At 46.0% G+C, this 25,871-nt stretch overlaps 1 protein-coding gene across 1 annotated transcript in view; it reads right to left on the bottom strand.

Moving 5' to 3' along the window:
* Positions 1 to 1,747: 1,747 nt before the first annotated feature.
* The window catches only part of quo (quattro), a 35,001-nt gene continuing 10,877 nt past the window's right edge, over positions 1,748 to 25,871 (bottom strand). Inside the window, exons 2-24 of the mRNA XM_042089403.1 lie at positions 23,415 to 23,612; positions 21,400 to 23,278; positions 19,479 to 19,670; positions 18,411 to 18,534; positions 16,107 to 16,200; positions 15,340 to 15,426; positions 14,978 to 15,094; positions 14,478 to 14,576; positions 14,170 to 14,318; positions 13,268 to 13,406; positions 12,249 to 12,371; positions 11,697 to 11,888; positions 10,230 to 11,500; positions 8,062 to 8,311; positions 7,695 to 7,781; positions 7,267 to 7,497; positions 6,321 to 6,491; positions 5,745 to 5,922; positions 4,919 to 5,035; positions 4,027 to 4,296; positions 3,424 to 3,644; positions 3,025 to 3,085; positions 1,748 to 2,916 (exon numbers count right to left, since the gene is read on the bottom strand). Coding sequence (XP_041945337.1) covers positions 3,044 to 3,085; positions 3,424 to 3,644; positions 4,027 to 4,296; positions 4,919 to 5,035; positions 5,745 to 5,922; positions 6,321 to 6,491; positions 7,267 to 7,497; positions 7,695 to 7,781; positions 8,062 to 8,311; positions 10,230 to 11,500; positions 11,697 to 11,888; positions 12,249 to 12,371; positions 13,268 to 13,406; positions 14,170 to 14,318; positions 14,478 to 14,576; positions 14,978 to 15,094; positions 15,340 to 15,426; positions 16,107 to 16,200; positions 18,411 to 18,534; positions 19,479 to 19,670; positions 21,400 to 23,278; positions 23,415 to 23,612 — 6,231 coding nt within the window. The 3' untranslated portion in view covers positions 1,748 to 2,916; positions 3,025 to 3,043. The remainder of the gene's footprint in view (positions 2,917 to 3,024; positions 3,086 to 3,423; positions 3,645 to 4,026; positions 4,297 to 4,918; positions 5,036 to 5,744; positions 5,923 to 6,320; positions 6,492 to 7,266; positions 7,498 to 7,694; positions 7,782 to 8,061; positions 8,312 to 10,229; positions 11,501 to 11,696; positions 11,889 to 12,248; positions 12,372 to 13,267; positions 13,407 to 14,169; positions 14,319 to 14,477; positions 14,577 to 14,977; positions 15,095 to 15,339; positions 15,427 to 16,106; positions 16,201 to 18,410; positions 18,535 to 19,478; positions 19,671 to 21,399; positions 23,279 to 23,414; positions 23,613 to 25,871) is intronic.

The following is a 25,871-nucleotide window of genomic DNA, read 5'->3' as shown; positions in this document are numbered from 1 at the left end:
TGGTTAGACCGCCTATAGTTTAGCCTGATGAGCAAGACCCACATCAAGATGTAGGGCCTGGGAACTTACCATTGGCACTGCTCAATCTGAGGGGCGGGATAAACAGTTGTCTTTCAAATGTCCTCTTCACGCAATAGGATAGCACTACAACTCATGAGCCCCATGCATTTTCCCACCAGTGGAGCTAGTTGGCTAGTTGTTCAAACTTTTGCCAATTTAAAAAAAGCTCAACTCTAGTCACAATTCAAAGACTGCTGTTCGCCAGCAGCAGCATCCATCTTCTTTGTTTTCAAGTAGCAGGAAATTCATGTGGAACCGTCACCGACTCTATACACGATGTGATTGGCCTGATAGAAGTTTAATTTCTCCAGCTCACAAGCCAATGGAGAGTTGCTAGACTACCCTGGCTGCAAATTACATTTGCTGCTGCTAGGGTGCGTCTAGATTTCTAGGCTACCTATAGCTAGCCTATAGCTAAAAATGTAAATCATTGACTTAAACTCATCCTAAATATAAATATAGCCTATTTGATTTACTGGTGCTCAAATCAATGTGTTTAATTGAGTGAGAATTAATTAAGTGTTTAATGTTGATTGAGTAAATAATTAAAGTTTTAAGATAATTAGTTTCCTCAAATGTTTTGAGCTAGTTTGACTGTTCAGGTTTACAGTGTTCATCCCTATTCTAACACAAAACAAATATTTAGAAAAGCACAAAACTGTGAGGCACTATCAGGACTTCCTTTCAGGTTTAGGTAATGCAAAATGCAAGTAAAATATATGTGTCACAAAGAGACAACCACTCACAGGCAGGACTGGGTTGAAGCACACACGTCACAAGTCTATGTATGGACTAAACAGGCTGGAATACAACCAAGGGAAACTCTAACTACTAAACATGCATTAGTACGCTGTGTGATTAATAAGGCCTACAGTGCAGAAGCTATGGACAGGATTTTACCCAAAGGAAAGGGGGAGGTGAGACAACATGGCCAAGTAAGAACATGCATGAACACTGCCCACTGAGGCTCAGAGAGACCAGTTTAATCAGCAAGGGTGGAAGGCAGGAGGACAGTGTTTTTTTGAATCTCTTAAGTATGATTTGATTATTTTATCAGTACTCTGGGGCATGGCTTTTCTGTGTGGCTTTCTTTTTGAATATAGGGTGTATAATTCATCCTTGAGCATGATGACCACAATGAACCACAGTAAAGAGAAATGACAACCCAGAATTTGTGTTGTAATATCATATAGGCACAACCTTTTTGCATGGGATGCACCCACTGGGTAGGTGTGGTGCAGTTGTGTACTGTGTGCACACCTGATCTGTACCTGATGACATTTGGCAAGACTAAAGAAAATGTTATTGCTTTGGTTAAACACAAAATCATATCTGATCTTAAATCAATCATCTGTGTGGTATGTTCATGACAGCACAAAAGTGCAGTTCACAGATAAACAAAATGAAGTCATGAAACATGTTAGCATGTCATCTGTCATTTTCATTACTTAGTCACTGACACCACCAGTTACCGGATAACCTCATATTTCCTGACAGAGAGCCAGAAATCCGTGCATAAATTTGCATTGAATCTGTGCTCCAGGCATCCATCTTGCAGGCCCTGTGGCGTGCCTGAGCCCCGTGCTGTGGCAAGTGTGGGGAGATGTGAGATTTGAGCAGGCGTCAGGACTCACAGCTGGGGTCTGTGTCTCCAGAGTCATCAGAATAAGACAGACTGGATCACCGCAAGAGTCTCAAAGCCACTTTATTTAACAAAGCAGATGTTACTGAAAACAGTCGCCTGCATAGCATTCTTATGCTAACTTAACAATGGTCCTGAAGAACATCCTTTGAATGCACAGACAAGGAAAATAAAATGAATAAATACAATAGACATCATTAAAAACAACATGATAAAAGTTAACAGCACCTTATGTGGAGGGAAAAAATGCAGAATCTCTTCCCCAAAATGAATAGTGTTTTTCCCCTACATCAGATAATTCTGATTGTATTCTTAACAAGACGCATGGGAGCTATTTGAGTGCATATACATATAGGTTTATGACTGTTACCGGTTACCTTATGCAGTTTAGGAGTTACATTTAATTGTCTACTAACATAGCAATCTAGATACTGTTTTCATAACATATCACAGTAGATGTGCCTAGATTAGTACATCACATTTTCTTACATGGCCATGAATGTAGTTAATATGAGACTGGCACAGCCAGGCATTTCTGCATGAAGTGTGTGTGTGTGTGTGTTAAGTGTTTATGACAACAGAGAAAAACGGTCTGACAATTTAAAAATGAATGCAAAATGACTCAAAATTATACAATGCCAGAATATTTCTCCCCACTGATGAATGTAGATATAAAATTTAATGTAATGTAAAATATTGAGACCTTACACAGCAAAACCAACACATATATATGTACACATACACACACACACATACATACACACATATAGACATAATATTAGTCAGTCCAGCGCTAAATTAAGCTTAGATGTCCACAGGAAGTCCCAAGTATAAACAATTCATTCATATTTATGGCATAATAACATTGTGAACAATTTCTGAAATTGCCTTGCAATATGTGAACAGACCTGAAATATGTGAAATAACCTGCAGTACATTTCAATACGCTTCCTGTGCATTGTTCTTATCTTCTCTGTCGTCAGTATGAGGCCCTCAGGCATATGCTTGATGAAAAGCTCCATGAGTGGAGAGATTGCTATAATAAACACACACATAAGCACAAGTTGGTAGCAGCCACTGTCTGGCCTCGTATGTCTTTGGCAGTGGCAAAAAGATTTCCCCCCGTTGAGAAATAGTCTGTCCCCTTTTCACAGCGCCTGCTACAAGAGTTTCATTCGGGCGTTCACCTGGGCTGCTTCCGATGTGGAATGTGTCTGTGGAAACCAACAGTTTAAATGAACAAAAAAGAACTCACTCTAAATACAAAGACACACATGATAACCGATTGGTTATTTTAGTATTACATGTGAATCTCTTCTTACCTTGATACATGCCTGCAAGTTACACTTCAGTGGATTTGCCTGTAATGTTCACTTCTTTGACCTGCATACAAAACAGTAGAATCAGTATCATTCAGATTACTGTTAAATATTGAAAATATTTTGGTAATTTGAATTAATTATATTATATTATATGCATATTATATTATATTTAGGGATGTCAAACGATTAAAAACTAAATAATCAGACAATTTTCATATTAATGATGAAACTTATGGATATTGAAATGTAACACCAACAAGGAATTAAAATGCTATTGTTTAATTTGGATCTGATTTATTCTCCCTATGAGTTCCACTGGTTGTATTAGGGTGTTAACTCTCCCTGTGATTTGGGCTGCTTGTAATTCAGTTGTTCAGTGTGTTGAGTTCCCTGCCATACCTTACTGAGTGGTTGATCCCTTGTGTGGCTGGCGGGTGTGGAGGGGAGGGCGGGCTGGTCTGTCGGCTCTTGGGGCCCCTTCTGCACTGCCGAGGCCTTGGTGCGCTGGTCAGGTCCCTCAGAGGAAGACTCCTCCACCTCTCCACCAATCACAGACAGGCAGCTGCGTCCGGAGCTGCTGAAGCCGCTCACACTCTCCCCTGATGACTCAGAGCTGTCCACTGCACCACAGGTGAACAGAGATGACTGGCAGGTTAGCCCATAGTGTTCCCATTGATAGCCTATATTTCCCTCTCGGGAGTAATTAAATGTCTGTCTGTCTTAATTTGTTTGTCTGCAGCCCATAATGCATTCAGTATTTCCTGCACATTAACTTTTCTTACCTCAATTCTTAAACATACACACATATTGTGTAAATGGCAGTTTGAAATAAGACCAAATCACCACTAGTTTCATTCTTTTACAGCACCGTATCATTACAGTGTACAGGTTGACGGAACATGTCCAATCACAGGACACATCCAATGGACATTGTGCCACGATACAGTCATCTTTTTTGCAGCCTCTCAGGATGTGACACAGATGAAGACGAGAGCTTCTCACCCAGAATATGATGGTTCCTCTGCTCCTGGTCCAGGTCATCCTCCTCCAGCACCCCAGGAGGGGACAGAGAGAGACCAGCGAGGCCCACCACTGGCGGACTGCTGATGGGGCAGAGGTAGCCCCCAACAGGGGACATGGACCCTCGACCAGAGGAGGACGAGGAGGACGACGAGTGGCTGCCGGAGGATGAGGTTCTTCTGACGGAGTTGGGTCTGAGGGCGGGGAACCTTCCCTGAGAGCAAGGCAACCCAGGGCCAGCAGCTTTGCATTCTGGGAGGACAGAGGCAGGTTAAGATTCAAGTATCCTATAAGCCAGTCATGCACTGAGCCCCAACAAATGATACAAGTTGCACAAGGACAATGAAGTGTGTAGAAATTCATGCAGAATATTATTTAGATGAATACATATGTTAAACCTAAGTAGTAGTACTGCGGTGTGAAAAATGTCAATGTATTTGTGGGCATTTTCTGTTGTGCTGTGTTCTATTGTTCTGTTGTGCTGTGTTCTGTTGTTCTGTGTTCTGTTGTTCTGTTGTCCTGTGTTCTGTTGTTATGTTGTGCTGTGTTCTGTTGTGCTGTTGTGCTGTTGTGCTGTTGTGCTGTTGTGCTGTGTTCTGTTGTTCTGTTGTTCTGTGTTCTGTTGTGCTGTTGTGCTGTGTTCTGTTGTTCTGTTGTGCTGTGTTCTGTTGTTTTGTTGTGCTGTGTTCTGTTGTTCTGTTGTTCTGTTGTGCTGTGTTCTGTTGTGCTATGTTCTTTTGTTCTGTTGTGCTGTTGTGCTGTGTTCTGTTGTTCTGTTGTGCTGTGTTCTGTTGTTCTGTTGTTCTGTGTTCTGCTGTGCTGTGTTCTGTTGTGCTGTGTTCTGTGTTCTGTTGTTCTGTTGTGTTTTCTGCACCTCTTCCAGCGAGGGCACAGTTGATGGCCCGGTTACTGATGGCCGCTTCGCTGGGCTGAATGTCCATGAAAGGCTTGTAACCGATGCCCATGAACACCCTCTCTTGCATTCGGATTTCTGTGCAAACATAAAATGAATAAATGTCTTCAGCTTTTAACATCATGTGAAAAGAGCCAGTATTTCCCAAAGGCATTGTGCTGCAACCGTACACATATTATGCTAAATGACATGAGACAGTGTTTGAAATCATTTTTTGACAGTCACAACACAATACTGAAAAACAATCTGCTTTCTGTTAAAAGATAAATGAACGATAGCAATGTTGTGTTGTGCTCAGCATTTATATTATGTAAAACGCCTGGTCTGTATCTCCCTAAGGCAGTATTGTGGCATAGCTATTAAAAACTAAGAGATAGAAAATCCTAGCCTCCTGCTCATATAAAGATGATTACAACACAACAATGCAATGTTACTCTAGTAGAAGTACCAGCAGACTGGAAATAAACTGTTTTAACCCTCAATTATGCACCTTATCAGACAGAGGTAGATCAGTGATTGTGAGAGTAATGAATGAGTGAATGTTGTAGCATCCATCTTGGAGAACTTCCTCTTGGCACAACTTGTAAAGCTTTCATTCCTGATATGAATGTAGGCATTATTGTGCCATAACCATTAAAATGAAGAGACAGAGTGGTCAAACTCCGAGTCTCTTTCACATTTAAAGATGATCATTGCAATGTAATGAAAGGGACTGGTATTGACCAGACTCAACGGCAGGTTCAGGAATCAAACCTGGGCCAACCAATTGTGAGCCAGACTCCCTCACCTCGGTTGTGGATAGCCTGCTCCCAGAGGATGCGCTCCAGGTCCCTGGTCCAGCCCTCCTTCAGTTCCACGCTGGCCGCCTGAAGGATATATGTCTCCTGGGACTTCCTCCTCCGGAACCAGATCTCAAAACACAGGCCGCTGTCCCCACAGTTGTGGGTCATGCCTATATCTGATGTCTGATTCAGCCAGGAGAAATGAAAACACTTATAAGAGGAATGATAAATTCATCAGCTGAGTTCTATGGTGTTCATACTTATAATGGTGTTATAACTTGTATAGTATCTATAACAGACACATAATGTATGTCTTCATACAGTATGCATTGTTAAAATTACTTTAAGCAGGCTTGTGCAAAATTCCAGAATTTAATTGAAACTGGCTCTTAAATTCCAATTCAATTCTTAAATTTCACTTGCATTTCAATTGAGGTAGCAAACAGGAAGCAGAATTGCAATTCGAATTGTGCACAACCCTGACTTTAAGGTCTCCTCTGGCACTGTAGTTTGAATGTTGTTTCTCACTTGTAAGTCATTTTGGTGTAATTGTATATGTGATGGATAATTAGTGTCTGTACCTTGAAGGACTGTTTGTAAATGTAGACGTCGTTTCCGACCTCTGTTTTCTTGGTCTTACTGAAGAGAATGAGGTCCTGGAAGAGGAAGATGTGGCGGTAACACTTCTTCTTCCGGAAGGAGACCAGGAACTCATCCTGCCGTATCAGCTGACCCTGCTCCTTCAGATTGACCTGTGACAGTCACAGGGACAGCACACACAGGGAATGGCATATGAGAGCGCAGACTGACTCCCAGTCCAGCATTTTAAAGTGAGGCTTGTGGCAGGCAGCTTTTAATCCAAAGTAAAATGTGGTTACACAATTTTAAGGGGCATGAGAGGAACAGTAATACAAAATTCATGGAAAAATCATCTAAAATTCATGGCCAAGAAGTTAAACATCAGTAGTTTTCTCTGGCTGACTGCTAAGAACTGACTGCAGCACTGCATCATAAGACGCAAGGCATGGGGCTGATGAGCTGAAATGTTTCCATCCATGAATGATGGGAAACATCACAGTAGTTTTATCAACCATGAGATCTAATCACCAAAAGAAACTGATTTATTTAAAACTCTTTGTTTTAGCTAAAGGTCTAACTAATTGAATTGTAAGCAAATTAATGTCTTTTTTGCAGGCTGCGGTTGCGGTTGCGTGCCCTTGCCTTGACCTGTGTGCACGGCTGAGGAGGCGTGAGCTCCCATCCCTCACCTCCAGCCCCGGCAGCCCTCAGCTGTTCATCACAGCAGCACGCACTGATGCAGAGCTACAGCACAACAAGATGAATGTTTGCTGTCAAGTCCCCTCATCTCCTAGTCTTGCCCTTCTCTCACTAACTACTCTCTCTCTCTTTCCCCCTCTTTCTCTCTCTCCATACATCTCTCCATCCCTTTCTCTCTCTCTCCCTCCATCCCCCGCTCTCTCCCTCCCTCTCCCCATTTCTCCCCAATTTCTCTGTGTCCAGGCTTACATCACAGTCTTGGATGTCGTCCATGGCCAGGAGGTTGTTGCCATGGCGAAGCTGGAACTGGATGACCTCGAGCGCCGCCTGGACCTCGGCGCGCTCCTGACCCCGGGCGGGTCCGGCGCCGCACTCGCGCACCACGTCCTGCAGGAGCAGGCTGTACTTGCTGATGCGCTGCACCGGCTTCAGCAGATACGACGACAGGTCCATCTTATCTCCCAGCTCCAGCTGCTTCTGCTGCGGGGGGGTCAAAAAAACGCCGAGCGCCGTGCCGCGCCGGCCGCAAGGCAGCACTGTCAGTCATTTGGCCCCACTCAGGAGGTCTCCGGAGGGAACAGGGGCCGCTTGAAATATCTTATTTTTGACACGTCCTATCTTGTTTTCCTGCCAAAGGCTGAATTTTTCTTTTCACATAAATCTGTCAAAGTTCTCACCTTGAAGAATTGGCCGTGGTGCTTCAGAAGATTGTCTGAGCGTGGTTTGTTCTTGCTGTACAGCGCGTAGAGGCTGAAGTTTTCTTTCTGCACAGAAAGAGATGACAGGAATTAAAAGCCCAGTTCTGATAAAAACCTGAAACATCCTGAACAGAGATAAGCTATAGTAACAGTTATTTACAGTGTGCAGCTATTCTTTTGACTCATGCTGAAAACAATTAAAACAAATTCATTGCTACCTCGGCCTTCCACGTCCACATCTACAGCACCAAACTGTCCCTATCACAGAGTGCCAGTATCACTAGAGTGACCGAATCTCTAATGTCAGTAAATGCTGGGGGGCTGGCCAGTGGTGGCAGGTACCCACGTGTTTGAGGAAGCAGCGTCCGACGAGGAAGGGCTCGCGCAGGCACAGCTCAAGCTCCTGCAGGAAGTGGTGCTGGTGGAAGTCGCGCAGCTTCTCCAGGTTGCCGAAGATGGAGCCGCGCTGGCCACGGAGGTCCTGGGGCACGTCGGCGCGCTCCAGCTGGGGGAAGTAGTGCTCCGTCACGTAGGCCAGCGCCCGCACGTACTCCCGCTCCGTCAGCAGCAGCTCCTCCATGATGCGCTGCAGCTTTCTGTTTGGTGTGGCCGCCAGGAAACACAACCCACCAAACTCAGTCAATGCACAGAAACAACTCACCAACACTAACAATGCACAGAAACAACTCACCAACACTAACAATGCACAGAAACAACTCACCAACACTAACAACACTCATGTAAAGAGCCATTCACACCAAGAATGATAACTATAACCATAACTATAATGATAACTATAACCATAATGATAAAACTGTCCACACTGACCAACAATAAGCAAAGTCACTTCTTGTGAATGGCCCTTAAGACAGGGGGTTTCAACCCATTTTGACCCAGGGAGCACCATTTTCACTAACAAGCAAACTGAGGACCCCTGTTGTGTTGTAAGTAGGGCTGTCAAAATAACTGATTAATTTTGATTAATTAATTTGAGAAAAAATAACTGATTAAACAATTTTCTAGTCAGTTCTAGTCAGTAAAATTTAGACTGTAAAATGAAGGAGAGAGAAGAGAACGTGCTGCCTGGATCATTGATTGGAACATTTACTTTTTAAACAACGGCCTGATGGTGTTGATAAAAATAAAGTGTTGAAAATAAAGTCCTCTGCAATGTCTGCAGCAAGGAATTTGCATATCACTGGAGTTCATCAACTCTATAGTCGCACATCAATGCAAAGAAATAAGTGTTGACATTGAGGGGAGTGTTTATTTTCATTGTGTCCCCTAGGTTATATCTGTGGCCTGAAATGCCTTGTATGTGAAAAAAAAAACTTCTTCCCGAAGCACTTTTGAATTTATTTCCTCAGCGTATTAGGTCATATCATAGATTATTATGCCCATTATTTGAACAGTGAAAATAATAATAAAAGAGTTTTTGAACTTTAATGTCACTAATGCTGATTATTCAATGATTCATTTGAATTTAAATATTTAAAATACTTTCACAGCAAAAATTATATATGCGATTAATTTAGATTAATTAATCACAGAGTATGTAATTAATTAGATTTTTTTTTTTAATCGATTGACAGCCCTAGTTGTAAGGTAAAAAACGTATTTCTCACAGTAAAGCTGCATTACTGAATGCATGGTCACGGAAATAAAATAAAGTGGTTAAGTAATATCCTCAGAAATGACCTTGAGCAAAACAGAAGTCTGTAAACGACACAAATGATGGCACTGCCATATTTATATTGTTCTCATCTGTATCGCCAGGCAGAAGAAAAAAACACTGGTGCGCTTGGAAGTGTTACACTGTTAAACAAGTCTACACTCTATTAACTTTGATGGAGAGAAGATGTATTTTTGTAATAAAATGCTTGGAACATTCTGTCTCTTGTTTTTATGAATTTCCCTATTACCGTTCTCGGCTGTGTCATTTCATCAAAACAACCATCTTGTGGTGAAAACGATGACAGACTATTAATTTACTACGGATTGTATTAAATATCTGCTTCGGTCGCGGACATTAGAGTTTCAACATCTCTTCATAAATTCTTGGCTTGCCTAAGAACAGCACTTGCACAAGAGAACCAAAAGTGCTTGCATGTCTTACAATCATGAGTTGTTTATGTTTCCCCTTTTGGACTGGAGGAGACCTTGGATTGAACTAGCACACTTGATGGATCACACTTGGATCTGTGCAATGGCTATGACTTTCATTATAGTTTCATTCTTATACCAAGGGTTACCATAACACTTAGAACTACTCTGACTTGATAACATTTGTATATTTGTATATTGGTATATGCTGTTTATCGGTAAATATTCACAGCAGTAGAATTCCTGAGTCTCACTACAAACATATCAGTGTAGAGTTGTGTTGTCCCTGACATATTGTGGAATATGACAAAGAAACTCAAGCCTAACCTTGGATAAAAGAGAGATAAATATTACCCTAACCCCGACCCTAATCACCACGCCACACTGAGGTGAGCTGAGCTGCTGACTCACAGGATGTTGCTGCTCTCCTCGGCTGCTGCTGTTCCGCCAGTCCTGGGACTCTGCAGCCTGCTGCCGGCCTCTGTGGCTGGACTTGAGGAGGCCTGAGTCTCCGTGTGGGGGTGGGGGTGGCTGTGGGCCTCCGGCCAGAGCCTCTGCTCCTCGGAGCCCCTGCGGGGTGTGTGTGGGGTCAGCTGGGACGAGTGGCTCAGGTGGTGGTGAGGGTGGTGGTGAGGGTGGTGGTGAGAGGCCGCAGCGTGGGAGCCGGCTTGGCTGCCGTAGACGGCGCACGTGGACGTGCATGTGGACGCGGCGTCTGTGTGGCGCGAGGAGCGAGCGCTGCTCACGCACGAGCCCTCGCTGTGTGAGCGGCCGAGGGCGCGGTGGCACGGCGGCCGGTCAGCGGGCTCCTCCATCCTCCGCAGGTCGTCCTCGCTGTGGCTGTGCTGCTCCCGGGATCCCCTCCACCACCTGGCGGTGGCTAGGGGGGCGCTACTGGACGCTCCGCCTGACGAGCACTGGCCAGCGTGACCTTGAGTCTCCGTGGCTGAGGGCAGAGGAGGAGTTGAGATCTTTTGCTCTATTTCGTTTTGGAGTGTCACGAAGTCGGCCGATGCTTTGCCTGGGCTGGAGGGGGCCATCGGTACCTCAGCGGTCTCTGCTGGACACGTCAGGGGAGGGTTGGCCCTGGCCTGGTTCTCTGTGCTAGCAGGGGGCTGAGGAGCCTTGAGATCGTTGCTTAGTTTGTGGGCGACTGCAGGGGCGTTGGCCGCTCTCTTCCCTTTCCCCTCAGGTTTGAAGTGGAGGTTGAAACAGGTGACCGTGGCCTCCTCACTCTGCCTGGCACGGCTGTCTCGGCTCTCGGCCAAGCCCATCGAGGAGCCCCTCCGATCGCACTCTCTGTATTCAAGGGTGGGAGTATCTGAGGCTGCTAGTGGCACTGCCGCTGGTGCGCTCGGACTGTGAGGTGGAGACGTGGCCTCTGCCGCCCCCGGACCTTCGGCTCCTCTCAGCGACGCCTGGCCCTCGTCCGAGGCCTTCAGCCTCCCCTGCAGTCTCCCGCTGACGTCCTGGCAGTGAGCCCAGGCCGCAGCCCACATCTTCATCCCCACCGGGCCTCCCAGAGCCAGAGCGTCGGCCTTGGCCTCCTGGAAGCGCTCGGCGGAAAAGCTCCGGAACCGCTCCTCGAAGGCCCTCACGGCGCCCGCATTGGCCCTGTGAGGGTAGCACGCACTCCCCACGTGCTCCAGACACTGCTCGCACTCCTTAGCCAGAGCCATGGCCTGGGAACAGACACAACACGCATTTCAATTGGGATACAATTAAAACAGGCTTTAATGGCCTAATTAATGTGTTAGGCTATGCTAACTGGGCTTTAATAGATTGATTGAGTGTTTAACCTATACTATTACGTTTGTGGTTTATCATTCAATTAGCCGCTAATTTTACCCTGTGGAACTACTGGCCCTCTGGACTGACCTGTTCACAGAACCTGTACAGACGGGCTGTCGTCTCCAGCACGGCCTGAGACTGCTCAGCCCGCGACAGTCTCTCTGCCAGGTCGGTGTTTAAAGTAGTGACCAGGGCGCGGAACACCTCGGCTTCGGGGTACGAAGCCCTGTGGATCTTGTCGGCTTCTTGCACCAGCCCTTCTGCTTCGACCTTCCACTCCTGCAGTCGAGACAAAAAGCCATTAGCTGAGCTGACAATTCCCACACACACCATCATGTTGGCCGTGGTGTGTGTTCCACGTGTCGTGAAATGTGTAGGGCCCTGCCCCCGAGGCAACTCATTCCGCTTTCTCCGAGGAACCGCAGCGCGCGTGTGAATTAACTTAATGTTCTCTCCAGATGGTCTGTGCAGGTGCCTGAGAACAAATCATTTCTCCTGGTACATTTTGTTCGCTCTGTAAGTTCTGGGTCATTTACAAAAACTACCCAACCTGTTGTGTTTCATTCCTCTTTTAATTACAAGAACGTCAGAAGCTGAACGATAACAACATGGACATTTCATTTCTCTTAGATCCTTTACCTTGGCCTTACTGAGGGAGCAGGTGAGGTGCTGGAGCCTCTGTTCCACCGTGTCCAGTCGGTCCTCAGCGGAGCTCACCTCTCTCAGCCAGGACTGCTCCTCTGTGGCGAACCACTCCCTGATCTGGGGAACAACGGGCGAAGGAGAAGGCGGCCGATTTATTCCCATTCACTGTGCTGCTCTGGGCTGGCCGCCTCGTGCTGCGCGTTTACCCGAGTGGGACCGTAAAACCGGGATGTGGGTGAGCAGACGGCGCTGATTAAGCCTGCCGTGGTGATTAATGGAAGCGGCTGACTGCACTGAGAGTCACCTCCACATTTCACACATGAAATGTCTCAACAGCTGGCCTTTGTTTTTCATTTTGTTTCCAACTGTGTGTGCATGCATCATGTGTGTCTGTGTGTGTGTGTGTGTGTGTGTGTCTGAGTGTGTGTGTGTGTGTCTGAATGTGTGTATGTGTGTGTGTGTGTGGGGGGGGCTGTGTTGTTCCTCGTACAAAGAGCTATCTGATATGGATGCACTAATGCACATTAACACTGTGTTCAGTGTAACCAACACTAATATGATCAGTTCCCATACAGCAGGGCCCAAATGCTGTGTCTTCATCTAGGACAGAAATATTCTACAGTGTGCATGCCAAAGTCCCTCAGGCAGTATACATGTGCACTTATATGCATAAATCAGCAAGGCTTAATGCTTATTTCTCTGTGGCCGTTCGTACTGTTATTGGGACTTTGGCTACAGTATTGCCATTTCACAGTTCAGAAGTCTCTAAATAGCTCAGTCTATTACTGCATCCATCTGCACCAGCTTCTGTCAACCACACATGATCTAAAGCTAATTCAATAACTTGGCAAAATCCTTTTGCTAATTTCAAACCAAGAGCAAGATCCTGAATGCAAGTCTCAGTGGGTCAGAGCAATTTACTCATATGTCACACGATAGAGTGTGCATGACAGATTTTGCTCGAAGCTCTTGGCTTTGCTTGTTTTTGTGCTTCTTGCATCTGCTGCAGTTACCCAGGTGATCTTGTCCTCCATGGTCCTCAGCTGGAGCAGGTAGTCCAGGTGCTGCAGGGACTGGTTAGACCTCATGACCAGGGAGTGGACCTTCTCCTCCACCTGGTTATACAGACTCCGTACCGCCTCCATGGCATCTCTGAATAGAGACAGAGACCAGACAACATGAGCTCGTGTGGTACAGCCATTGATGTTATATGCACAGTTTCAACTCTGTCATTATATACACTTTCTATAACTTCTGTAGCATTCTATCATTGTGTTGCAGAACATGCTGATGTCAAATCACATACAGTACAGGCCAAAAGTTTGGACACACCTTCTCATTCAATGCGTTTCCTTTATTTTCATGACTATTTACATTGTAGATTCATCAAAACTATTAATGAACACATGTGGAATTATGTACTTAACAAAAAAGTGTGAAATAACTGAAAACATGTCTTATATTCTAGTTTCTTCAAAGTTGCTATTTTTTATTTTATTTACGTAATACCATATTCAGCAATCCATAACTTGACAAATATCAATCTGTGGGCCAAATAACTTTGCATTCATTCATAGTTTTGATGCCTTTAGTGAGAATTTACAATGTAAATAGTCATGAAAATAAAGAAAACGCATTGAAATGGCCTGTACTGTATCCCCGTAATTTCCCAACTTACTTATACATTGATTTTGCTAAATTTCTTCAGCTATGAGGTTAATACACGGGGGCAGTTAATACGGTATTAATACGGTTTTGTTTCTTTTAACTTGCATTAAACACTGCCCTGCGGCTTATACACAGGAAATTACTGTATTATGGATGTTATGATAAAGCATTTGTGTTGCACCACATTCGACCAGAATCATTCTGTTATGAGAAGAGATGGAGCGTGAAGGACGCGCCATGAGTGTACCTGTAGTCTTCTGACAGGGCAAATCGAAATTCCTCCTTCCTCATTCGGGCAAGGATAGCCCCTCCCTCCCTCTGTAAAGTGACCAATCTGGTGTCCTCTAGGACCTCTTTCATCGAACTCCGCTGCTCCTCTATGCACGCCTTTACATCCTGACCGTACACATACAGCATAAAAACAGCGATAACTGACTGAGCTTTGGCATGGAGAAGCATCCGCCCAGTCACTGGGCTACAGAGCCAAACAAACACGGTCAAGGACATGAGGAGGACCTGAGGAGGATGAGTTAATGTTAGACAAAACCGCAGTACCTTAACAGTGTCCATCTTCCTGACGCTGTCTAATTTCTTAATGGCTTTCTGGAGAAGTGTGGCGGCACCTTGAAGGTCAGTCATGAAGACGGCCATTTTCTAAAACAAGATAAAAGCTTGAAATGAATCTCAACCAAATTAAACATTGTCAATGTGACATTTAAAGGCACTCAACACTGATAGACTGTAGAGGAATTGTACCGAAACGTACTGTTTTAAGTTTGGCCTTGAAACTTGGCTAACTAAAATACATCAGCCGTCTGTTTAATGCCTAAAGTTCAGCCTAGAATAGCAAATGTCAGGGAGTAGTGATTCCAGGCTGACAAGTTTGACACATTCTGCTTAACAAGGAGTTTCTTTCCTGACATCATTTTAAAAATGCAGTCTGTTCCCATTATTTATTCAACCAAAGGAGAACTCAGTGACATCAGCTGATAACATTTGATCGAAAAGGCAGACCGCCAACCTGTCAATCACTCAACACAAAACACCATCAATACCTGGTGGAAATGTAGCCAATCACTGTGCTTGTAGAGGAAAGTCCCACCCAGGTCAGAGGTCAGCTGCTGTCCATCAACAATCTTATGTAGAGCTTTCAGGGAGGTGATGATGTCCATCTAGACCACACACACACAGACACAGACACACACACACACACACACACACACACACACACACACACATATTTGCATACACATACAAATACAGACATACACTAATTAGACACTGTATCTCCGCCAGCATGTAATCTATGTATATAATGTATGCATAGTAAATGTTGAAGTCATAAGATAACATGATATTTGTGAGTTTGTGAGACTGGCAGCCGTAGATGAGTGGACTATTATGGGCTGTATCTGACCTGCAGGCCTGTGTGTCTGTCTGGACGCGGGTTCAGCTCTTTATCCACCAACACTACGATCCCGTGCACAGCATGCAGCGCCTGTTCCTATTTCACACGGAGAAAGAGGCCAAGATATGAGTAAGTGTGTGTGCATGTGCGTGTGCATGTGTGTGTGTGTGTGTGTGTGTGTGTGTGTGTGTGTGTGTGTGTGTGCGTGCGTGCTTAAGAGTGTGAGCAAGTGTGCGCGTGAGAGAGTATGTGTGCGTGATGTGTATTTGCATAACTGCAAGACAGATAAATTAGAATGCTGCTATGAAAAGGCATGAGAGGAAAAAATAGATCAGAGATGAAAAGTAACAGCCTTATGAACGACATCTGAGACAAAAAGAATGAGGAGGAGAAAGACTGAGGCGAAGACAAGCTTTTTAGTATGAACTCCAGCTTATGTAGAGTAAACACTTATGTAAACACATTCTTTTCTAATAGTGAGAACAGAAGAAATGGGCTTTGCAAGTACAGACAGATGTCCTATTTTTGTTATTCTAGCTGCATGTTTAGTCTACTTGTCAGAGCAAAGAGTGAGGCAAGATCCCCAGATCTGCTCAGAATATCAAATACTGCTCTAAGCTTTGCACATGTTTATATTTTTATTATAATGCTTTAACCTTATAACTCACAAGCAGCTCATCCGCTGTTAAACCTATAAATAAATCTTCCTGAGATAATGCGTTTTGCATGCCGTGCTTTATTTGGCGTGACACCATGTGTGTGTGGGCTGGGCTCACCTGGATCATAAGCAGGGATTTGTAGAGTACAGGGGGAGGAGGGACCCTTCTGGCGTCGACTACCAGCGTCAGCCCTAAGTCCCGCACCTCTTTCCTGCAACACACACACACACACACACACACACACACACACGCACACGCACACGCACACGCGCACACGCACACGCACACGCACACGCACACGCACACGCACACACACGCGCACACACGCGCACACACACACACACACACACACACACACACACAGACAAATACCGAGAGACACAAACACAAATATCTATTAAACACATTATAAGCATATCATAAAAATACTACAGTGGGAACAGCTTTAATGCATCTTTCACAGGAAATCTTGTCAGGTGTCTCAGGTATAGTATAAGTATATGGTTCCCTGCCTTTCAAAACTACATAAACATTCCTATGTTTGATGAGCTGCCATACCACTTAGTACTGTGAGGTGGGGTGACGTGTTCTGCTCGGCTCTGTTTAAAGTGTTATGTGTGACAGATGTAAAGACCAGTTTACTTTGCTTCACTACTTTACTAGTGTGGTGGATGAAAAGGCTCACTCTAAAACATCACTCCCTTAGGCCCAATCCCATTTCTCAAACTCTACACATAGTTACATACAGAATCATACCAAAAAACTGTGCACGCCCACTGTCTACACTGCCTTATTCAGATCTAATTAAACTTTGTAAAAGTGTCAAATAAAGTGGTATTCATATAGTAAAGGCCTTTTTGAGCCATAGGAAGTATGCCTAAAATCACTGTATGTTTGGCGACTAGACACAAAGCAATACCATCTTAGCATTACCAAGAACAGGCACTCACATATTGTACTGCCAGTGGACTGTCACTGCCATCTACAGGTTTTTGTATGTCACTACACACCACTTCTTTTTTACCCTGACAGTCCATCACAGTTACAGTATTTTACAGTTGCTAAGCATTTTCAGCTGTGTCTAAGTTTGGTAGAATGGCTGAATCATAATATACTATGATATTAGAGTGCAAACTCTATGTACACACTTTATTTATGTAACATTGTAACTCGTTGGATTATGGCGGACTAAATCTGCTCATGCTGCTGCTGACGCCAACCCAGTGGCAACTGCTGCAAAGATGCTGCTGTGTCTGTGTTGGGTCCTGCAAGTGTTGATAAAGAACACAACTACACAACATGCATTACAAAGTCATGAGTGCAAAGGCCCCCACTAGTCCAAACAGATCTGGACAGGCAAAGTCCCGAGGTAGAAGAAGAACGTCTCAGCACAGAGCCGATGCAGTCCTGCACTGCAAAAAATGAATTCTAACCAAGTGTTATTGATCTTATATTAAGATTAAAAAATCTATTTGGTATTGTTTTTAGTATGAAAAGACTTACCTAGCGCCCTCTCAAAAGATCATTTTGACTTAATTTAAGAAGACTTTAACTTATTTTAAGAGGTCTTATCAAGACAAATTTGCTTGTTTTTAGGACAAATTTGCTTAACGCACTGGCAGACAAATTTGCTTGTTTTCAAGATGAGATGTCTTAAAATAAGTCAATTTTTTTTTAAATTAAGTCAAATGATTTCACAAGAAAGCGCTAGGTAAGTCTCTTTATACTGAAAACAATACCAACTAGTTTTTTTATCTTGATATAAGATTAATAACACTTGGTTAGATTTTGTTAGATAAGCAGTTTTTGCAGTGTGTCTACCTAGCACTAGATGAGGAAAACTGAGTTGCTTTGGGGATGCAAGAGCCTGGTTGTTTCAGACAGCGAAAGACCAATCAGAAGTGCCTTTTTGTTGAAGTTATTATTGGCAATTTGCTCACATGCCGTTGCTATTTTTGGATTATGGAGGCAATTGTCTTGATTTATGTCTTACTAGGCAGTTACACTTTGATGTGTATGGTACCTTGACAGCTACCACATGCTATGTCTTGTGGGTGAAAGTATTTTTTTGTTTATGTATGAATTTCCCTGTGGGATAATTAAAGTATATTTATCTATCTATCTATCTATCTATCTATCTATCTATCTATATCTATCTATTCATTTGGAATGGTTTTATTATTTGGAACATATTTTTTAACAAATACTACACATAGCGCGTTTGAGCTTCCAGCACATGCTGTAAATTTTATTTTATTTAATCCCCACCCCCCTTCTGTTTTCTATCTTCTTACTTTTCTATTATTTTTAAACTTTGCACAGCTGGGAGTTCCAGTCACAATCCCCATTTCACTGCTTTTTGTTCCACAAATTATGCATGTGACAAATAAATTCTTGAATCTTGAAAAAAAAAAAAAATACCTGGGTATGGAGTGCAGGTAGAGCAGCAGCTTGCACAGCTCCACAGAGGTCACCAGGGGGCATGTCCAGCCCTTCCTGTCCCCATGGACCTCCAGCACCGCCCGGCCCGCACGGTCCCTACTTCCTGTTACAGAGAGACAAAGACACTCAGCATTGGTAGTGCAGTGTGTATGAAGAGAGAGTGAGAAAGTGTGTGTCTTTCTGTCTGTCTGCCTCTTTGTGTGTGGGTGTGTCTGTCTGTCTGTGTGTGTGTGTGTGAGAGAGAATGTGTGTGTGTGTGTGTGCGTGCATGTGTGGGTGTGTTTGTGTGTGTGCATGTGTGTCTACACCTTAGATGTTGGAGGGTTTGATTCTAATCAGAGAAAAAAAGGACAACACGTTGTCGCAGCTCAAAGACATATGCAAACACGGAAACAGCAAGCCTTTGGAAACACTAGAGCCTGTAATTAGTCCAAACCCCCTGATAGGTTTGGCTCGTTTGTACACATGATTGGAGGTGTAGGGAAGGGGTGCGTTTGGCACCACATTAGAAAGCTAATCTGGGAACAGATGTGTGATTTCCTTTCACGGGATCAAAAGACATAATGAGTGGAAGAGGTCTATGTGTGATTCCCCTTGCTGTTTAACAAACCTGCATTTAACCAATTTAGTTTATACACATAAATTCACACAAACAAACACACACACACACACACACACACACACACACACACGGATACACAGATACACACACACACACACACACACACACACACACACACACACACACACACACACAGACACACACAAATAGCTGTAATTAGGTAACACAAGCACACAATGTGGCTGGGCCTAGGTAAGGACTAGGTAATGGGAGGAGGAGGGGGCTGTCAGATGAAAGCGATAGAGAGCCGAGACAGAGCTGGGGGTGGGGGGGGAGACTGATTGAGTCTCTAAAGGTCTGGGAGACAGTGATGTGGTGCTGGCCAAGGTAACTGCGAGGTCGAAGCAACACATTTATCAGTGGGGGCATCACACAGACTGACGTCCTTGTTGGAGATGCTAATCAGCTGCTCAGAGCTCAGTTACCTGGCAAGCAGGCGAGGCCCAGAGGCAGGAGAGTGATGCTGTCCGGATGGAGCGGTTTAAAGAGGGGGCTCGCTGAGGACCTGGGCCCAGCAACGGGGTGCTTCCCCTGGGCAGCTGGAGGCTGGTCAGTAGGGTGCGGCTGGAGCTTCCGGTCTGGTGCCTGAGGGGTGCCCGGTTCAGACTGGTAAACATCTGTCCAATCAAGAGGAGATGAAAAAGTAAGACAAATATATATGAGACACTGAGGGGCAGCTTCCCATACATGGATGAAATAATCCCTAGTCCTTTATTTAAGGAGAACTTCAATTGAGACTTTTAGTCTAGAACTAGGCTAAATCAATGTGTGAAACCGGTTCTGAATACACGTACAGTAAACCAGATGTCCATTATTAGCATTTATGTCTTGATTGAGTGACCTGACAAACTGTAACCCTGGAGATAGAGCTTGGGAATAGGGGCTGACTCTAGGGAGACCGTTATAATCCTGCCTGACCTGAGATGTCTGGCCAAAAGTCATAAGTTCACATGGTTCAAAGGCTCCCCCCTGATTTGGATGCCATTTTAACCTCACTGTCATGGTATCTGGCTACAGTGTGTACTGTAACTTAATATCCAGAGCCCTAAACCATTCACAGCAACTCAGCCTAATGAAGTCAATTCACCATTAGGCCTGTTGGTCTAAAGGCCTAACAACCTTGCATTCCAATCCAAGTTAATCGGAAACGTTTCTGTACATCTTCAACTGCAAAGCTTCCTTCTGAGCGCTCCTCCTCCTCCTCCTCCTCCTCCTCCTCCTCCTCCGCGTGTGTGGGCGTGGGCCGGCTGAGCTTGGCGTACAGCGTCCCAGCTGTTCGAGGGAGCCGCGCCTCATTGGGTAATGGCTCCTTATTGAAGCTGTCTTGCTGATGGGCCTCACTTTGATCACTAACTGGCCAATTAGGCCGACAAAAGTTGCTCTGTCTTCTTCCCTCCACTCCCTCAGACACTTTGACAGGCATCTCTCCCAATCCCCTTATCACTGGTTGGGTTGCTCTGCCCGTGGGAAGGATCCAGGGGGGGGGGATTGTCTACTACACTGCTGCTCTGCCTGAGTGCATCACCTGACTCAGCCTTTAACTGCATTGCAGTATGTTTGAACAGTGAATAGGGTGTTTGAATGTTTTCGATTGTTGTCTCAGAATGGACATAATGGACATGGCTGTGTCTCTGTTCTATTTTGTTATTTTCTGCCTTTATCTTTCTCCTTCTCTCTCTCTCTCTCTCACTGTCCCATCATCTCTCTCCCTCTCTCTCTCCCTCTCTCCCTAAAATGCTCCTACCCTTTAAAGGAATGCCACGTTCACTCTCTCCTCATGCAGTGCTCCCGGGCCTCCTCTCTAAGCCCAGAGATGTGAGGAGGAGGTCACAGTTATTTCCGCTCGGCTCATGAATGTCTCCATTCTGCCTGAGAGGGCGAGGCCGAGAAGAGCTCTCTGGAATTCCCCCTCTGGAACGCCACTGACTCCCTTGCCCTCTGAACTCTGACCTCTCATCTTTGGACACTTTTTTTTATTCACCTTTGACCTGCCAGGCTTGGACAAATTATTTGGTCACGGTTTTTCTTTAAATCACTGTGTGTTTATAAAGGATTCACCCTGGGCATTAACTTGCACCAAGATATACACACAGGCCCTTGCTCTGTAGCTCTGCCATATATTCATTCAAACTCTGTTTACATTGTAAGATGTGTTTAAAATATGCTGCTATACATGTGCTATACCATAAATTTAAAGCGTAGCACGTGTGGGCAGGAACTGCATCCTACGAACATTACACATTTACAGAAAAGAGGTTTGGGAAGGTAGAAACAGCAGTTTCCAGGTTCACCTCAACACAAAGAATAACACCATGAACTGAGTGCTAAAACGTTCCTCATTGTTACCTTTCTTGGACTGTTTAGACTGGGCCTTCCTGTCCATTTTCGGGGACACCAGGCCAAAGGCCGTGGTCTTCTTGTTTTGGATGACGCGGATGGTAGGAATGACCTCGGGGCAGACATCGCTCAGGCTCCTGCTGGGCATCTTGTGGGCCTGCAGGCACTCTCGGGCCGAGTCGGACACGGACGACAGCGAGTGCTGCTTGGCCCGGCCCTTGCCCCAAAGCCTCGGGACCTCTGCCTGGGCCAGGGTCTCCGGAGCGCCCTGCGTCACAGCGCGGCTGTTTGGACAGTGGCCCTCTACTCCTGGCACAGGGTACGGCAGCGCTGGACTCTTGGTGGGGGACGCAGGTTGTGGCCCTGCAGCCTGGTGTGGGGTCTGGCTTTGAAGGGGTGCTCTATGGTCTTTCGCTTGACATGGGTCCTGGTGCCACAGAGGAGTCTGCTGCTGCTGCTGACCCTCTGTCTCAGAGGAGCCCTGGCAGGCCAGGCGCACGTCCAGAGGTGGTTTGCACGGCTGCCCAAGTTTACGTAACATTTGGGTTTTGGGGAATTTCTGGACACCGTGGACACCCCTTTGAAGTCCTTCCCGACCGCCAGCGGAGTCTGGCTGGTGGCAGTGCTGCAGAAGCGGAGGCTGTAGAGGGGCCCCTGCGTTCGTTGGGTGGCCCCCACAGTTTGCTGGGCCCCACGGCTGCCCAGGTGGCCCTGCCTGTCTGGGCTTCGGCGAACTCTCTCCCTCAGGGGTGGTCTGAGAGGGACAGCCAGCCAGGCAGGCTTGAGCCGTCTGTGCTGGACCCCCAGGCCCACAGCCTCCTTCCGCACTGAGGCAAGGCTCCTCTACGTCAGCCCCAGTCTCCTCCAGTGGTGCCAAACTGCCCCCGAAACAGACAGGGTTCATTAAGGCGGCCAGGTACGACTCGCGGTGCCTGTTCTTGGACTCCAGGTCGAGGGTGAGCGGTACTCCTTTGCTGTACGGCGCACACAGGTCCCCTGGGAGCTTTAGGGGTCCCCCTTGGGGTGGATGGTCCCGTTTGGGTGCTGGAGGGGCCGGTCTGACTGGCCTGAGGCCCTGGAGGGGGAGGCCCTTGGGCGCAGTGGGCTTACTGAGAGCGAGGGCCTCCTTCTCCTTGTTGAACTCCACCAGGTCCACATACTCCCCCTCCATCTCCCACTTGTGCCGGGTGTCCCATGTGTTGGGTGACACCCAGCCTACTGGCTTACCGGACGGATTGTTGACGGCCATACCATGGTCAACTTTGACAGGTTTGGAGTTGTTTCCGCCGGTGAGGCGCAAGGAGACGGCAATGCCATCTTTGGCCGGAAGGATGACGGTCTCCATGGTGAGCGACGAGAGTTCTGACTGGACGGACGACTGGGACCCCGGCGACGGGGGAGCGGAGGCCTCCATCTGGACGTCCTGTACCACCATGCCTGTCGGGAGCGAGGACATGCTCGCGCTCGGCACCCTGCTCTTAGGACGGTCCAGAAACTCGGGCTTGGCGATCTCGGCCCAGGGCACTTTCACCACGCCCTGGTCAGACGAGAGCACGCAGGTGCCAAGTGGCACGCCATGCCTCCCCTCGTTGACCTCCCGCAGCCAGGCCTCGGTGAATATGCACGGGTAGGACGTCTCCAGGATGGGCGTCTCCTCCAGAGCCTCCGCGTGCGAGCCCACGCCTGCCTGCTCCAGCAGGCCCTCTCCCTGCGCCAGGAGGCTCTTGAGGACAATGCGGGCCGCCTGGTCTCCGAACGGCTCCACCTGCAGGTAGAAGTCGCCGGGGCGGAGCAGCAGGGGGTTGATGGGCGCGAGCTGGATCACCACGCGGTCGCGCAGGCACAGCGGCCAGCCCTCGCAGCGGAACACCACATCAGAGTAAGCAGCCTGTCAACAGGGCGAGACGAGATGACATTAATGGAATTCCTCTGTCAAACATTTCAAACTCCCACTGAATAACACAGAACACAGATCAAGTATTAAGTAAGTAAGACGCTTTGTTGTGTTTGAGTGACACACTCACACAGGCCGCCTGCTGCACGCTCTCGAGGATGTGCTTGGCCGGGATGAGGAAGTCCAGCAGGCACTGCAGCGCGTCGCCCTGGAAACGCTCGTCGATGGTGCGGAAGAGCTGGCTGAGAACGGTGGGAGCGGTGGCCTCGAAGGGAGGGAAGAGCGACGACAGCGCGCCCTGAATGGACCAGTCCAGAGAGGAGGGGTTCTGAGAGATGGACAGGCAGACAGAGAGAGAGAGAGAGAGACAGAGAGAGAGACAGAGAGAGAGAGAGAGAGAGAGAGAGAGAGTTTGTTAGACTGGACCAGGGCCAACAGTGCACTCTGAATGAACCTGTATAATGAGGCAAGGGGCAACACAATGACAGAGAGAGAAAGTACGGTATGTGAATCACATGAGCAGGGACAAGCAGGAAAACAGTTTAACCTTATAAGTAAGTAAGGGCTTGAGGGAATGGACATTTATACATTCCACAAAACACTGAGCCAATGTATAGCATAGCTGTGCAGAGGCTGGGAGTATTAGGTTATTAGATGAGTACAGCAGTGAAAAACTAAAGAGAGAATAGATTAAGTGACGCAGTGTGCATTAAATTCCACAGGGTGCAAAAACTCCACCAATGCCAATATGCCCTGGTGGTTTTGGGGGAATCTGGCAGACAGACAGACAAACAAACAAGCTAACCAAATAAATATAAAATATAAAAAATATAATAATAAAACCGAAAAATAAACCCAAAACATAACCTCTCTTGGTGGAGGTAAAGTACAGCTGACACTTCCTCACTGTCACGCACACTCTTAAGACAAATACTTTGTGCTGATTAACAACTAGGAACTGTTAGGAACATTGTTTAGAATAGTATGTGTAAAATACAGCCAACATTGTAACACAATATTGGGGATGTATTTCTTACAGTGTATTTTCAGAATATATTACCAAACATTTATGTCTGAGAGAAAAATCAAAGGGATGCTAGGAGGCCATTTTTATTCAAAGGAATGCCTCAGAGCTTTCAGAATCAAGAGAAACTCAATCTATATAGAACAAAAATGACATTATGCGCTGTTTATGGAAACAGTGCATTGCTTCTTTTAGAAGCCCCTTCTGAGCGACCCCTGCCCAGGTGCTTTCACTTTAGATGCCTCTTGAACATCAGACGAGGTCTCCTCCATCTACAACGCGCTGAAGACTCAAATAAAAAGAGGCTGGTATTCTTTAGAGATCACGGCTGTGATTGCTTAGCACAAATCAATTCCAACATGGTGTGATCTGGTTGCCATTACTTCAGACGGGCGGTAGCTATGCGCTGGGACTGTTTCAGGCTGGTCCAAGATACACCTCATTAGACTCACTGCACATCTTGCAAGAGAGCTGGAATCAGATGCTTTGTCTATAATGGTAGAAGTGAGGAAGGCAAACAAAACGACATGCTCTCTTGATCTTAAAAGAGAAAGAAGAGATGAAAGGAGGAAAGGACAGATATTGACTTTCTGTGTATGTGTCTCTGTGTGTGTGAGTGTGTGTCTGTGTGTGTGTATGTGTGTGTATGTCTGCGTGTGTTTGTCTCTCTCTCTCTCTCTCTCTCTCTCTCTCCCTCTGTGTCTGTGTGTGTGTGTATATGAGTTTGCATACTCCCTTTGTCATTCTTTGTGGGTGCTTCTATTTACTTTGTGTGTCCATATGAATATAATGTGTTTTCTCTGCTAGTTCCTTTTAGATGTGCATCCATCTTGCAAGTGTACAGGGTGAAACGTTGTATTAGCACTGCCTCCACCCTGTGAGTGGTGTAAACCTGTGTGCATGTGTGTGCTACGTGTTTTTGTTCTGAGAACCTTAACAGCCTTAAACATAGTCCTGCATGCTCTGAATGTTTACCATGCGTGTCTGTTTTAGATCACTATGCTAACGAACATCAGCTCAAGTTTCTCTCCATCAGGCCACATAAGCTGCCAGAGAGGCAGCGGTGCTGCTAGAGATGTTGAGCCTTATTATAAAAGCATCAAAGAATATGATATTTGGGCCCCAGATTCTTATTGGCAAGTATGTTCTATGAGGGGCCTACTGTCAGTCCAATCAAAGATCCTTGATTACTAACAGGCTTGATTACTTCAACCCTCTCTGGTGCAATGCCATTTTTCCTAACTCTTCCCCCTCACCCCCAACCCAAAATGGCACCTCTGGGGGACACGGGTTTGATTCTGACCAGCTGACCGGCTGACCGGTGGTCATCCCCTGATTCCACCTCCATCTCTCTCTCAACTATCCTATCTGCATATAGGCAAAAAGTCCCAAAGATATCTTGTCCCCTCACCCCGAGTGGGTTTACAAACCTCTTGATGTGCTGTTATGCTCCGTGGCAGAGTTGATGCAGAGGGGGAGGTCTCTGCCATCTCTATGTCATATCTGCTCTGGTAAGCTGTCAAGGCTGCCAGTCAGAGTTAAGGCATGTCTAAGTAAAAAAAA

Source organism: Alosa sapidissima, chromosome 4 (assembly GCF_018492685.1).
Source record: "Alosa sapidissima isolate fAloSap1 chromosome 4, fAloSap1.pri, whole genome shotgun sequence".
NCBI classification, from domain to species: Eukaryota; Metazoa; Chordata; class Actinopteri; order Clupeiformes; family Clupeidae; genus Alosa; species Alosa sapidissima.
The sequence above is the reverse complement of the archived record's forward strand: the minus strand, read 5'-3'. Positions and strand labels throughout refer to the sequence as shown.